Source organism: Sciurus vulgaris (assembly GCF_902686455.1).
Source record: "Sciurus vulgaris genome assembly, chromosome: 14".
Classification (NCBI taxonomy): Eukaryota; Metazoa; Chordata; class Mammalia; order Rodentia; family Sciuridae; genus Sciurus; species Sciurus vulgaris.
Genome location: NC_136475.1, coordinates 91,160,668 through 91,175,594, shown reverse-complemented (window position 1 = coordinate 91,175,594; position 14,927 = coordinate 91,160,668). Strand labels below are relative to the sequence as shown.

The 14,927-nt window shown below is 50.1% G+C and overlaps 1 protein-coding gene across 1 annotated transcript; it reads right to left on the bottom strand.

The window, feature by feature from the left end:
• Positions 1 to 831: 831 nt before the first annotated feature.
• On the bottom strand, positions 832 to 12,908 carry NTSR2 (neurotensin receptor 2). The gene is given in 5 exon segments (XM_079111546.1): positions 832 to 3,807; positions 3,809 to 3,983; positions 4,953 to 5,043; positions 6,513 to 6,786; positions 12,215 to 12,908. Coding segments are annotated over 5 exon segments (1,299 nt in total). The 5' UTR covers positions 12,839 to 12,908; the 3' UTR covers positions 832 to 3,672.
• Positions 12,909 to 14,927: the final 2,019 nt, after the last annotated feature.

The following is a 14,927-nucleotide window of genomic DNA, read 5'->3' as shown; positions in this document are numbered from 1 at the left end:
ATGCTGGGTTCCCATGGTGGGGTCCTAGCAGTGGAGAGGGCACAGGATCGGGAATCAGGGGATTTGGGCTCATGCCTCTATTCCTTGGCTAGTCACCCAGCCCCCAGAGACTGTGTTAGCTAGAAACTGAGCACTGCTGAGTAGCAAACCCTTCTGAGCTCCTGCCATGAACCAGGCCTTGCCACATGCCTATACCGCCATTATTTTATTTAATTTTTACAGCAACACTCTAGATATTTTGGGACCATCTTACAGAAGAAAAAAAACAGGACTCAGAGAGGTTAAGTGACATGTCTGAGGTCATACAGCTGTTCACTGACAGGAAAAGCCAGTATGGTGCCTGCAGGTTTGATCTTAGTTCCATTGTAGCTGCTTCCCACCAACCAGTTCATTTCCACTGAACACCACTCACTAGAGGCACAGAGGCAGCTGGGAGGCTGAGGCAGGAGGATCACAAATTTAAAACCAGCCTCAGCAACTTAGTGAGGCACTTAGCAACTCAGCAAGACCCTGTTTCTAAATAAAATACAAAAAAGGGCTGGGAATGTGGCTCACTGGTTCAGTGTCCCTGGGTTTAATCCCTGGTAACCCCCCCCCCAAAAAAAAAAAAAAATAAAAAAAAACCTGTGGCACAGAGGCTCCTGAGGCCCCCCCAGGACAGGACACAAGAACCATCTAGGGTTTTCTCACTGGGGAAGCTGGTTGGGCTGCCTGTTGGGGTGGTGCTGGGTGTAGGTATACGCCAAATATACCATACCGTGTGCCATCCAGAGTCCGGGCAATGCCAGCATGAAAGTTCAGAAGTCATTTTGAATAAAGATGCACGAACCCTCTTAGCTCTGGCTTCAGATCCTGCAGGCAGCTCTAAGGGTGGACCAGGAACCCAGGTGCCCCAGTGTCAACAGCTTTCAGTTGTCTGCTGGTTCTCCTTGCTCGGGCAGACTTCCCAGCTCAGAGGGAATTAGCATTTTAATGAACCAGCAGTTGGAAAGGCCATTGCTGGTTTCTCAAGCCTTTCGCGTCTAGAGAAAATACCAGAATTCTGTGGCTGCATTTGTCATTCGCTGAACATGCTGTCCCAGATTCCCTTCCTTCTCTCTGGACGCTGGTGCACGCTCATTCTTCTTGCCTGGGACTCGGGGCCACTCTCGTGTTAGTTCTTGCTCTATAAAAGGGTCTTTCCCAGGGGTCCTAACCCCTGGCACCTCAAGGGGTTAGGATCCTTGTGACTTTATTTGGAAATAGGGATGTCATGTGTAATTAGCTAAGTGAAGACAAATCATCCTGGAGAGCAGGGAGCCTCTACTTGAGGGTGACAGGTGTCCTTATGAGAAGAGACACAGACCGCTGTGTGGGAACAGAGGCCAAGAATGGAGAGAGGGCGTGGAGCCAGGGAGCAGCCAGGTTTGCCCAGCAGAAACTGGAGGAGCCAGGCGGCGCCTGCCTGGAGTCCTCAGAGGTTCAACGCCTGATTTGAGATGTGTCGCTTCCCGGATTCGGAGGGATGGAATGTCTGTTGTTTTAGGCCAGGTGGTCAGTGTTGGTCTGTTGTGGCAGCACAAGAAAGGAATCCAGGTGCCAAATGCTGGCTTCCTTTTTCAGTTTGGTCTTGGCCACGGAGGGTTCTGACTGACCCAGGGGCCCTGAAGTGAAGTCTGAGGAAACAGGCACGTGTAGGGACTCTCTTGATCTTGGCCAGGTGTGCGAACCATCAGACCAGCCAGCACACAGCAACAGGGTGGCTCAGGGTCTTGAAATATGGAATTATAATTTGCATTTAGGAGCCTGCAGCATCCCTTTAAAATGATGATGCTACTATTTTTTTCGGAGGATGTATACCCCAAATTTAATCGTAGTTATCTGTATGGTGGCACTAGGCACAATCTTTGTCTTTCATTCATTTTCTTAAAATTTGAAGATAATGACAGATTCACTTGTAGTCTTAAAAAATAATATGAAGAGTCACTGTGTACCCCATAGAATTTTAACATTTGTATCACCACAAGAATCCCTCTTATCACATGTTCACAACCATCCCCACCTCTTGCCCTGTCCCTGTCCCCACATCTTGGGGACCTGGCAATCATGACCATTGTCTACATTTCTCTAATCGTCACAGCTACTATTCGGTGAGCTTTCTGGGTGGGGAGGTGCAGCACTAAGCATTTTTCCATATTTATGATGTCATTTAACTCTGAAAACCCACGGCTGTCATGAGAGTTACCCCGGGTTAGATGTAGGAAAGGGGTTTGAGCAGGTGACGAACTCGCTTAATCCCACAGCCAGTAGGTAGCAGAGGCAGGATTCCTCTCCAGACCTGTCTGACCCTTGTCCCTACGCTCTCCTGACAATGCTCAGTGCCACCTCCCTGGACAAGGCCAGGGGAACTCAATTTCTATTTGAAATTTGTTTTCTAGAGATCACAGAAATAGTATTATGTCAACAAAGTAAAACAAAACAAAACTGGTTTTACAGCGCTTCTTTCTCCAGATGTTTCTGAGCGCCTGGCATGATTGCATCCAGAGTGTGGGACAAAGACAGGAGTCACCAGTCCTATTCTGGGGTTGCTCACCTCCCTAGCAAGCCCACAGTGTCCACTTGGACGAGCTTCATTCCGACTTCCTCTTTACATCTGTGTGATCTGTACATAACGTCATGGTATAATTTTGTCTCCTGTTAGCTCTTCTAGTTAACAATATAACCACATTACGTTTATGTCAGGAAATAAGTTTTATACTCAACAGTTTGTTAATGGTGGCCTAACAAGTAGGATATTGAGTACTTTATTATGATTCCCTTAGTTCCATAATGTCGGCCCTATAAACTTTTAGCATCTCTTGCCATCAAGCTCCTGGGAAGCAGCAAGTTACAGGGTTTGAGCATGAAGCTCCCTGGTCCTCAGTCTGGGTTCCTGGCCCTGAGTTATCAAGTAGTGTGTGAAGAACCTTATTAACTTCCCGGTTCCCATTTTCCCACTTATAAATGGTGCTGATTATACAGGTTGAGCGTCCTACTCTGAAAATCAAAATTCTGAAATCTACCCCTTGTTCAACATGGTGCTGGCTGTAGGTCACTGGGCCAATCCTCTGAGGCAGGTAGCATGTGGCCATTCCCGGTCAGCTACACAGCCATTGTCCAGCTGCCATGGCCCCGGCTGCCACAGGTCAAGCCTTGCACAGGCCTGAGGCCATTTAGGGGGAAGCCAGTGATGCCCCAGCTTTCCAGAGCCTATAGAATGCTCCTGTCGGTGTCAACTGCTGTCCCCAGCTGGAAGAGTGTGGGGAGCTTTGTGCAGCCCCTGCGATGTCACCATTAAGACAGCACTACTGGTCTGTCACTTGTAAAAACTCCTAGGACATCTGAGCGTAAATCCCATGAGCATGAAGCTACCAAAGCTCCTAGGAGAGCAGGAGAGCATTAGTAATGCAACAACAATAACAAAATAGCACCGGCTGAAGTTTATTGAGGGTGGTTATGACCGCAGTGCTATGCACTTTGACCTCAGGGGTCACTAAGCATGGGCTCTGTTCTTCATCTTTGTTATGTAGATGGGAAGCTGAGGCCAAGAGGTGTTATGTGACTTGCCTGCAGGCACATGGCTTGTAAGTGGCAGAGCTGGGGTCAGTGGAGTCCCTCTGGCTGCAAAGCAGGGATTATTAGTGATGATGGGGTTCATCCGATATGCAGGCGACTGGGCACCCGGACATTCTCTCTGCTCTGGTCATTCTTGTATTTCATCCAGGTCAGGAGCTCGGGGGGACCCCCAAGGCCTGAAGTTGTCCCCACTGAGGTGGGACTCTGGGGCTTCCGGGGGCAATGGCTTCATGGGATGGTGCTCTCGACACAGGGCACTCAGGGCTTCCAGGAAGAGCTTTCTGAAGGAGGAGGACACCGCGTTGTACAGGACAGGTGTCACTGCCGAGCTGACGTAGAAGAGCGTGTTGGTCACCATGTAGAAGTAGTGATAGAAGTCATAGAGTGCGCTGGAAGAGAAGTCCGGGGTCCTGGTCAGAGGGCCGTCCTCCTCACCGTCGCCCTTCCTCTGCAGAGGGCCGTCTCCCCCAGGCCCAGGGGAGGGAGGCCTGTGTTCTGCTGCCAGGAAGCAACGTTCCGTCCCCCCCGCCCCGCTGCCCTTGGCTGAGCTAGTCCGCCTTGCCTCTACACGTCGCCATCTCTCCTGCAGTTCCTGGCTACCTGTACAGTGAGGATGACCCTGCTGAATGATGGGGGAGTATCCACCCAGATGCTGGAGCCCCGAGGGAATGGCTGCGGCAGGAGACGCGGCTCCACTAAGGGCTGAGTCTCTCTGAGAAGCCGTGCTCCTCTCGCAGGACTTCTCTGCAGTAGTAAGGGCTCGGCCTGTGCATGCGTGTGCACGTGTGCGTGAGGGGTGCGGGGGGCTCTGAGAAGGAGGCCTCAACTGACACAGCTGTATCCTTGGAGCCTACGTGGGTTCTTCATTCTGTTTGGCTTCCACTTGTAATCAGAGGCCTAGTGGTTTCTAAAAGGAAGATAATGAATTTTCTCTTTTCCAACTATGTCGTAAAAGGGCGTGCATGTCCTGGTCTCTGTCTCAGGACGGAGATTTGGTTAGCTCATGGAACCACATCTGGAGTCTTCCACTGGCCCTGTCTGTATTAATATGGCTTTCACTCCTATCCCTGGCCTGCAGGCTTCTCCACCCTAGACTCAGGATGCCCACAGCCACGACTACCACCTACAAGGCTTCTCACTCCCAGGGCCCAACAGGGACAGAAATATTTCTAGAGAATACTGTGATTCTCATCCCCAGCTGGGAGATCGTGAGAGTGCGGGACCAGCTGGAACGCAGGCCAGAGATCCAGAGGTCCTTCCAGAAATGGAGGGTCTCTCTGGGCAGCAGTGGGGGACCCAGGTACAGCTGAACGCAGCCATCCATCTCTCACAATGGCCAGGGCTCCACCCACACTTACTCAGTCCATGCCTCGTCCGAGACGTAGCAGTACATGAGTCTGCGGGCGTGGTACGGCATCCAGCAGACCACATACACAGCCACGATGGCTCCTGCAGCGGGGAGAGCACAAGACAGAAACACATTCTCAGCTGCACCATCTCCACGGGAGGAAGACCCCCAGCGTGAGAGCAGCACTTCCCTGTGACTTGTAACTGGAGTGGAGGGCAGGGGGAGAACTTTGCAGTTACCTGACCCGCCCCCATCTGAATTTGTTCTTGAACTTGGTACCACCTCGTTCTCCGGGTGAACGTCCACTTCAACCATGACCTGGACGTGACATGCTTCCAGAGTCGCCTCCTAGCTATTAGAACGTGCCCCCAGCTCGGGGCTGGATAGTCTCTCCTGATTGCTAACTACCTTCGCAGCACCGCATGCCACCCAGCCAGCCACATTCCAGAAAGTCCTTTTATCTTTCTATTTCCTCCTAAATCCCATCTATCAGAGAGTGCCTCTCGCCATCTCTCCCCTCCATTCCTTCCCCATCCCCCAAGGGGCTCCTGTCTCCTTCTCACTGGACTCTGATGACTGCTTCCTAACTGTCCACGACCTCCCTCTCCTCCTTTCCCCTGCCCCAGTGGAAAACTCCTTCTCTAACCAGCACGGCCCCTGCAGCAACCATGAGGATCCTGGTAGAACTGCAGAATCTAAGGTCACTCCAGACCAGGAGTCGGCATGTCTGGGTTGGCCCTGTACGCTCTAGAACACTCCTGCATTGAGAAGCACTGTTCTGTCTGTCCTCCAAAGAGCTGCTGAGGCAAGAGATCTCACAATGGACTCTCCCCTGTCATTCCTGGACAGTGACTCTTGATATCTGCCTGTCGTCTTTACGGCAAAGCCTGACACCTTCAAGTGCTGACTCTGCTACTGAGCACATGCGTGGTGCCCAGTTCTTTTTCTCTGACATGCACAAGACCTGGACGTCGCCTAGGGCAGATCTAGTTCCTACTCGGTGAGTAGCGGGTGCTCCAAGAGACCTGCTTTCCTGTGCCTTTTAATGTTACAGAGCTGAACTGTCCCAGACCCTGATACAAACAAGCAAGCGAGCAGACAGATCAGTGTCACAGGGAGGAAAGGGAGGACGAGGGGGGCTGGATTTGGGGACCCAGTCAGTCTCTCACTCCTGCTGCTCCTGGGACTCATTCACACAGTCCAACCTCCAAAAAGAGGCCAGGTCTCTGCTTGTCTGAGTGTGGTACCCCTGGGGCAGATGGGGCTTCATGAACACATCTCCCACTTCTTCCTTTAATATTCCTCTGATGGGCTGGGGGTGTGGCTCAGTGGCAGAGCACTTGCCTATAGCATGCACATGGCCCTGGTTCAAGCCCCAGCACCACAAAAAAGGAAAAAAAGTGCAACATCCCGCTGAGCCTTTGCAGGAAGTCTGTGGTTGAGTATACAGCTCCCCTGAAGCAGAGGAAAAGGAGGTCTAAGCCTTGCTTGGTCACCTGGCCAGGGTCTGGTGGAGGCAGCCCTGGCACCCAGGTCCCTCTCCCGCAGGAAGCATGACAGAGGACTTAACTGAGAACCCGGACACTGTGCTGGAGGCTGCGGATCTGGCCGGCATCCTTGTGTCTCACCAGGCTGGGCTGGCCCCCAGGGGAGAGGGTCTTCCTCCATGCGATGAAGCCCAGGAGACCCTCCTCACTCAGAAGCTCCAGGCGGCTGGGGATGGAGTTGCCCGGGACAGAAGCTGATGGCACCTGGGAGTAGAGGGCCATCAGGTGGCTCACGGTGACCCCGTTCAGGAAAGCGGTCAGCGCCAAGGGGAGCAGGAAGGACACCAGCACGTTCACCTGTGGAGGTGATTCCAGGGTCATGGAGGCCGAGCAAGGGCCTGTGGCTCTGGGCACCTGCGGCCCAGAATCTGCATCTGTTGAGCTCAGGGTCAGAAGGGCCAGAAGCTAAGTCTGGGGGAACTCTCAGAAAGTCGGGAGTGAGCAAGGAGGAGAGAAAAGGTAAGGACACGGCGGGGATTCAGAGGGGAAAGGATACAGAAAACAAAGGGAGGAAATATGTGGAAAATCCCACATTCAAAAAAAGTTTTCCCCAAATTGAGGAATCTGAGTGTCTAGGCTGAAAGGTTGCCTGAGTGCCGGAATAACGGCTGGAAAGAGACCCAGGCCAAGGTTTCTGTGGGCCTTTCTTCAGGTCTCAGGAGGTCACAAAGACATATGTTCCATCAAAATAAGTTTAGAAACCAAGAGGAAAAGCTGGAGTCAGGCACGGTGGTACACACCTGTCATCCCAGTGACTCAGGAGGCTGAGGCAGGAGGATCATGACTTTGGGGTCAGCCTGGGCAACTTAGTGAGACCCTGTCGAAGGAGCAGGAGAGGGACTGGAATAAGGCTTGGGTACCCACGAGAGGAGCGAAGGGCCATGGAGGGAGTTCCCAGGTGCCCTCTTGTGCAGGAGTCTGGGGAGCAACCAGGAGGGATGGGCAGTTGGAGAGAGGACCCCTGGGAGGACAGAAATAAAAGATGCAACTCAGAGGCTTCTGCTGGGTCCGAACATGTTGAATGGTCATTATTCCTCTGGTTAAAGAAGTTGAAAATGAATTAGAAATAGACACTCAGAAAGTTAAGCAAATGAAATAAAGACTGCAATGTGCACGTTGAGGTAAACAAAGGTCATGTTAGAAGGAAAGTTCAATGAAGAAAGTCACAGTCTCCCTGTGAAGAATCTTCACGCAGTCACAAGAGTATAGACACAACACAGATCTAGCAGCGACACACTTATCCTGGAAGGGAGTCAGAGAGGGGTGAGCACGTCGCGTGGAGAGCGCCTGGCTCAGCTCCTGCAGGAGAGGACAGTGGATGCGCGCACAGCGAAGGGCGGCAAGAGCCCCGGAGGTGGCACCTGCCTCTTCACTAGGGAAATCGAGGCAGTGTGGGCCAGTGGGCGGGGACTGCTGCTTCACATCCCAGGCCTGGATTTATTATTTGATTTTATTTTTACTTAGGAAAAAAATGACTTTATTACATGATGCCCTGTGTTTTAAGTGTTTAATTTTTAAAAGATCATTTTTTTTGTTGTAACACAATGATATGTTTATTATTCAGTATATATTATTGAAACACAATGGTATGTGTTTTAGGATTTCTCTCTTCAATTCTAAGCCTCTCGTATGCCTTTCGCTTTGCAAGATGACTTTAAAAACTGGCCAATATTTAAAAACCACTTTTAAACAGCTTTCTCTTCAGTGCAAAGTATCTGAATTGGGCACCAAAACTTTTTGAGGAGCTATCGCTCCTGCTTTTCATCTCAGTGCGTGATCACGCATCAGCGACACCAAGGGAAAGATAAAACCCCTACAATGACAGTCATCGTAGCTTGCTGAGGAACCGAAGATTTATCTCAACGGCAACATACTTAATTGCTATCAAATTGTAGCTTTTATATTGGTCAATACACAGAGTGAAAGAAAAAAAATATATTCATAAATTAGTGCTTAATTATAGGGAGTTTGAAATCTTTCTGGGAAAACTGTATAGTGTTTTGTACTTTCAAAACCACGAGCAATTTTCTTGGGGGAAAAATAAAAACCCAGTCATTAATATGGACAACAAATCAACTCACTGATAAGACATGAAAAAAAAAGTGGGTGAAGATAATCCTAATTTGGGTCTGGTAATTTTGTATGAACACATACTGTATGTTGAAAGTTAAACTTATTATTTTTTTTTTATGTACTAGTTGCTGAATAATGCTGTTACTTTGAGAGAATTTGCTTCATATAAGGTCAAGAGCTGGCCTCTGGTTCATCTCATGGCTTCGCTGCAGGGGCCTCTGCCCCATGTCCAGGGAATTGTGTATGCAGAACATTCCAACCCAAATTATGTAGGGTCCTTCCATTCTTAAAAGTCTGACTCCAAAACAGATAGAGCATGGAAGCCACACCCCATCTGTGACAAGAGGCAGAACCTGGCATTTTGGGCATTTGGGCACTTGGTTGTCCAGGTCATTGCCATGGCTTGCCCAGCAGAAAGCTGCACGGTCAGGCCTGAGCAGCAATGCTCCGGCTGTTCCTGGCAGGCTGGAAACACATGGAGCTGCTGGGGGCATAGGAGAGTCCATGATCCTCTGTGCTTGCAAAGATGTGCTTGGGCCAGAGCAGGGACAGGCAGCATACGGACAGGATGACTGAGGTGTGAGGCCACGGAAGGTCCACCTGATGCAGGGGGAGGGCTGCGTTTGCATGAGTCTGGTTACTGCTCTGCTGCTGGGGTTTTGGCTTTTTTTTTTTTTTCCTAGACCTTTTATCTAGACCTTTACCCTTTTACCCAAATCTTCTAAAAACGAGGGATCTTGCCCGGTCAGTTCTGAGTCAATCATCTTTATAGAGGCTAGAGTAAGTGCCTTCTAAAGCAAGTGGGGTGTTCTTTTTGAGTTGTTAACTGCACATCCTTCCATACTCTTGCCAAAGCTGTGACTGGCATATGAATTCCTTTTGAATCCTTTATAATGTTGAATGATCTGGCCTCCTTATTATATCTGCATGAAATCCCATTAAACTGGATGTTCTGTCTGACTTTTCAGGGGGATAGAGATTACTAGATTTGATGATAATAAATATTAGTTCTGACATTGGTAACTCTGTAAACACATCCTTCAGCTCGTGTACCAGCCACTTCGGGACAATGCCTTGTGCAATGCGTGCTTATGGGACTTCTGCACCAGAATGTCACACCTGCTGATTCTAAAGATTTCAAGACACACGAAGAAAAATAAGGACAGCCCATATTGGCACCTTGGACTCTTTGCTTGGCACCTTCCCCCATAGTTAAAACATTGGCAGGGCCAGGCACAGTGGTACACGTCTGTAATCACAGGGGCTGAGGGAAGCTAAGACAGGAGTTCAAAGCCAGCCTCAGCAAAAACCAGGTGTTAAGCAACTCAGTGAGACCCTGTCTCTAAAGAAGATACAAAATAAGGCTGGGGATGTGGCTCAGTGGTTAGGTGCCCCTGAGTTCAATCCCCAGTAAGGCTACCCCTCCAAAAAAAAAAACCTACGAAAAACAAAAAACAAAAACAAAAACAAAAAACATCGGCAGGTTCCATATTCCTACGCAATACCCATTAGCACATAGGTAGCAAATCCCATCTAGGATCTGATGCAATAATGGCTTCACTCTCTCCCAGGTAACTGAGTCGTCTCGAGTTAGAAGCTCCATGACACTGTTCAAGCCAGAACTCATGCAGAAGCCATCCTTCCCTAGCAGCACGAGACAGACCACTTTCCAAAGAGAAAAAGTGGTTCCTTTCTTCTTGGCTTTGCAGACATGACCCAAGTGCCTCAGCGTTCTTAGCAGTGTTCGTATTCAAACAGGCCCTCAGACGCCTCCCACGTGCTGGACAGATTCACTCTAAAGTGGCAGTCCACTGTCACCGCCTCAGAGGCTGGGAAGCCAGGCCGGGAGGCTGAGGCAAGGCACTGCAGGGAGAGGCTGTAGCCCTGGGACATCCCCTCCCAGTCCAACGGACGGCATCCAGATGGATGCAGCCAGCGGAAGATAGTGCCCCTTAGAGAGCCCAGGCACCTAGGAGACATGGGCTGAAGTGGGAGGAGCTCACAAAGAGAGCTGAGGGTGGGGAGTTATGCTTCCCGGCTGGCTCTCTTCTCACTGGTCCTTGCAGCTGCTGCCCTGGAGGCCACAGTGACAGCTACCGAGGGTTTCTCATGTCAGCCACAACCCCATATCTCTTAACTCATTAGCCCATTTGCTCAGACATCAAGGATTTCGAATTTATAAGAATGCAGATATACAGGTGCTGGCGATTAGCTCAACAGTACAGCACTTGGCTAGCCTGTGTGAGGTCCCGGGTTTGATGCCCTGCACCACACACACACACACACACACACACACACACACACACACAAATGTACATGTACAACTTCCATTTAAAAGTAAAAAGGCTCTTAAAAGTAAATGTAGAGAGGGCTGGGGGTGTAGCTAAATGGTAGAGCTCTTGCCTTGCATGTGCGAGGCACTGGGTTCGATCCTCAGCACCACATAAAAAGAAATAAATAAAGATATTGTGTTCATCTACAACTAAAAAATATTTTTAAAAAAAGTAAATGTAGAGAGAAGGTAAAAGGAGCTGGAAAGATCCAGGGACGGAGGGCACTCAGGAAAGATCCAGGGATGGGAGGAAGGTGAACTCCTTAAGGAGGCAGGAGGAGAGAGTTGGTGAGAACAGAGCAGAAGGAGTGAGGGAGGAGGGACAAGAGAGCAGGCAGAGAGAGGGGAGTGGAGGGGACACTCCGTCTCAGGTAGCAGCCCTGACTGTCTACGTATGAGCCAGGCAGTGTACTAGTCTGGGAAGGAAAGCTAGAGATAAACTCCCAGAGGAAAAAAGTAGGAGAAGGGAAGAAGAAGGCAGCATTTCTGAGTTCACGTTAAGCCGCATTCTGGACACCTTCACATGATCACGTTTAATTACCAAAGGGGATGCTGGCGTCATGTTCTTGCCAGGTGTACAGACCCGAGTGTGCAAATCCTACTCACTGACATGTGAACACCGTATTTTCTGAGTCAGGGATGCAATAAGGATGGCAAGGGGCAGGAGAACTCCTGGGAGCCAGTGAGTACCTGATTCCTTCCCCAGTGCCCAGGACTGCCCCAAACATCCCCGTCCCAGACACAGTATAAACTTTAAATGACAATTTCCTTTTAAAAGAAATCCATAAACAAAGGAACAAATAGATAAACCTTCATCGGCCATAGCCGCCTTATCCCTAGAGGAAAGTCCCTTTTCAAGGACGGGGAAGCATGGGCTCCATTGGACGCCCACGAAATGTGAAGCCCTGGCCAGTTCCCACAAGTTCTGATTTCTCCCGAAGGAAGAACAGGTCCCCTTCCCTGCCCCGCCTCCGGGAGGTTGGCTCCAAAGCAGTGTGGCAATGGTGGTGGTGGTGGTGGTTTTGCTGTAGCAGGTGGTCGTGAAATCTGCATTTCCCCAGGTCACTGGGGAGATTCTCATACCCAGTAACGTCTGAGCACCACTCTTGCAAGACTGGGAAGACCACAGACTTTGGAGTTAATTTTGTGTTCAAATTTGCACTCTTCTCAGTGCCTTGTCTTGGTCAACACTCTCCCCACGTCATTTGTAAAAGAAGGTAACAAGACCCAGCTTTCCGGTGGTCGCGAGTTTCAGAGCTGAAAACCTCTGCCCTCCGGGGAAGAAGGGGGCCAGGTCCCTCCCCCGACCCGCCCACTTGCCTGGATGAAGACCTGCAGCGTGGCGCGGCTCACCAGCACCGTGCACACGCGCGAGGAGGGCTCCGGCTCTCCGCCCGCCGTCTCCAGCTCGTGCTTCTGGCCCATGATGATGGCCATGGGCAGGGCGAGGCCGAGCGAGGCGGCCCAGACCACCGACAGCAGGCGGCGGGTGCGGCGCGGCGTGAGCAGGCGGCGTGCGCGCAGGGGCTGGCACACGGCCAGGCAGCGCTCGGCGCTCAGGCAGGTCACGCTGAGCACCGTGGCGTAGGCGCACAGCTCGCGCACGAAGTAGTAGCCGCGGCAGCCCAGGTCCCCGAAGACCCAGGGGTAGTGGAACCACACGAAGTTGTAGAGCTCCATGGGCACGCTGACCAGCAGCAGCAGCAGCGCGGAGAGCGCCAGGCTGAGCACATGGTAGCGCAGGCGCCCGGGGCGGCCGGCCTGCGCCTTCAGCACCACGTGCACGGACAGCGCATTGCCCGCGGTGCCCAGCGCGAAGATGAGCGAGTAGAGCGCGGTGAACAGCACCTTGGCCCAGAGGCGCGTGTCCACGCCCAGCCGGGCGTCCAGGCTGAGCCCCGGACTGGGGCTGGGCCTCGGGGACCGCGGGCTGCTGGTCTCCATCCGCTCCCGCGGCCTGCGCTCCCTCCCTCTCACTGCCCGGAGCCTGGGCGAGCTGCCCGGTGAGCCAGCGCCTCCTCCCCTCTGCGAACCTCCAGAACAGGAGGACCCGCCCCTGAAGGGAGTTCCCGGGCAAACGCGGGCCGCGAGCTCCAGCCTGCTAGCGAGTTCAGCCTCCAGGTTCCGTTCCACCTGGGGAAGCACGTGCTCCTGGAAAGCGGGCTCCTTCTGCGGCAGACCGTATTATGAGTCGGGTGGGACTCTGCCGCTTACCGCTGTGTGTCCCTGGGTTGTTTCCCCGGAGTTTCTGCTTATTTCCTGTCATTGAATTTGGTAAGACTAGATGTGGGCATATAAATAAAACCCTAATATCTTGCTGAGCTCTGACCGGCATTCGCTTCTCTGTTGTAGAGGCTGGGAGGCTGAGATCCGGATGCCAGCAGGGTTGGAGTCCCCTGAAGACTCTCTTCTGGCTTGACAATTGTCATTTTCCTTTTGTGTTCTCACACGGCAGGGAGAGACCCAGAGAACTCTTGGGGGTCAGGAACTTAGGCTTAACTTCTCTGAAGAGTCACAATCTTTTTGTGTCTCATTTTCCCATCACATAAAACGATGAAATGGAATTAGATCAACTGTACCCCAAAGTGACATGCAGACCTTCGGGGGTCTGGCGCTCCATACGAGGGTGAAAACTTCTTCCACTATGACCCTCAGGCATCGCCGCTTCCTGTGCTGAGGTTCACACTGAGGTTCACACCTGCAGTGGTGCAAGACTGAGGGTGCTCCACAGGGCTCAGGCAGCGCCCTTGAACCGAGCTAGCCGCCATACTTTCCATCGCAAGGACTCACGGTCTAAAATCAGCTGGGCTCTTGTCCTTGATGCAGCAGTAGAAGTTACTGATTTTATTAAGTCCTGACCTCCGAGTGCTCCTCCTCTTCACGCTCTGTTTCTGCACTGGGAGGGAGGCACACAGCACTGTGTGCAGTGGCTGTCCCAAGGGGAAGCACTAGTGCTCTGTGTCACAAGATGCACTGAGATTTGTCCCTGGAGCACCCTTTTCACTTGAAAGAATGGTCAACAAACCATAGTTATTTAGACCTGGGTAATTTGGTAAATGTTTTCTTAAAAAATGAGTCAAATAAGCCTAGCAGGGAAAACCACAGAAAGTATTTTGCTAAGTAAATTCGTAACACCTGAGCTTCCCAGCCCAGCAGAAATCAGAACTTTGGACCAGTGTATCTGTCACTAGCAGCTTGATGGTTTTCTGGTATTTGAAGACTTTTCTCATAACCATGGTAATATTAAAATAATGTGATTTTCACAAAATATGTAAAGCAATGTATCAACAATTGGGAGATCTTCACACCTAGGTGAGCCAGTGTTTTACAGATGTTATGAAATCATGCATGGATAAAAGATGCATTGAAAATGGGAAGTTGATCAACGGGTTTGAATAGAACAAGTTATGGAAAATTCATTGATATATTTTTAGTTTCCATATTGTAACACTCTTCAGGAAAATATTGAAAGTGGTGTAATATCAAAGGAGAATGCCCACAACTCTCTGAAAGGTTATTAAAATACTCTTCTTTTTGCCAACTACATATCTGTGTGAGGTTGGATTTTCTTCATATAGATCAACCAAAACAGTGTATCAGAATAGATTGAATACAGAAGCAGATATGAGGACCCGGGTCCTCTATTGGACTAGACATTAAAGACATTTGCAAAAATGTGAATCAATGGATTTTTTTCCTCTTGCTATTTTTTATTTGGGAATATGATTAATTTTAATGAAATGTTTATATGTTGATATGTAATGGATTTGTTATTGTTATTTTGAATGAACTGACAAATAAATATTTTAAAAATTTCTATTTGAATTTCCAGGAGTGTAACTTTTTGGTTTTAGAACCCCTTACACTATTAGAAATTATTGAGAAACCCAAGAGCTTTTATTTATGTGGGTTATAGCTATCAACACTTATAATATTATTAGAAATTGAAACTGAGAACTCAAATTTAAAAGTTTGAGAACTTTGGGATTAAATTTATACTTCCATTAAGTTTAAAGATTTCGTGTGTCTGAAG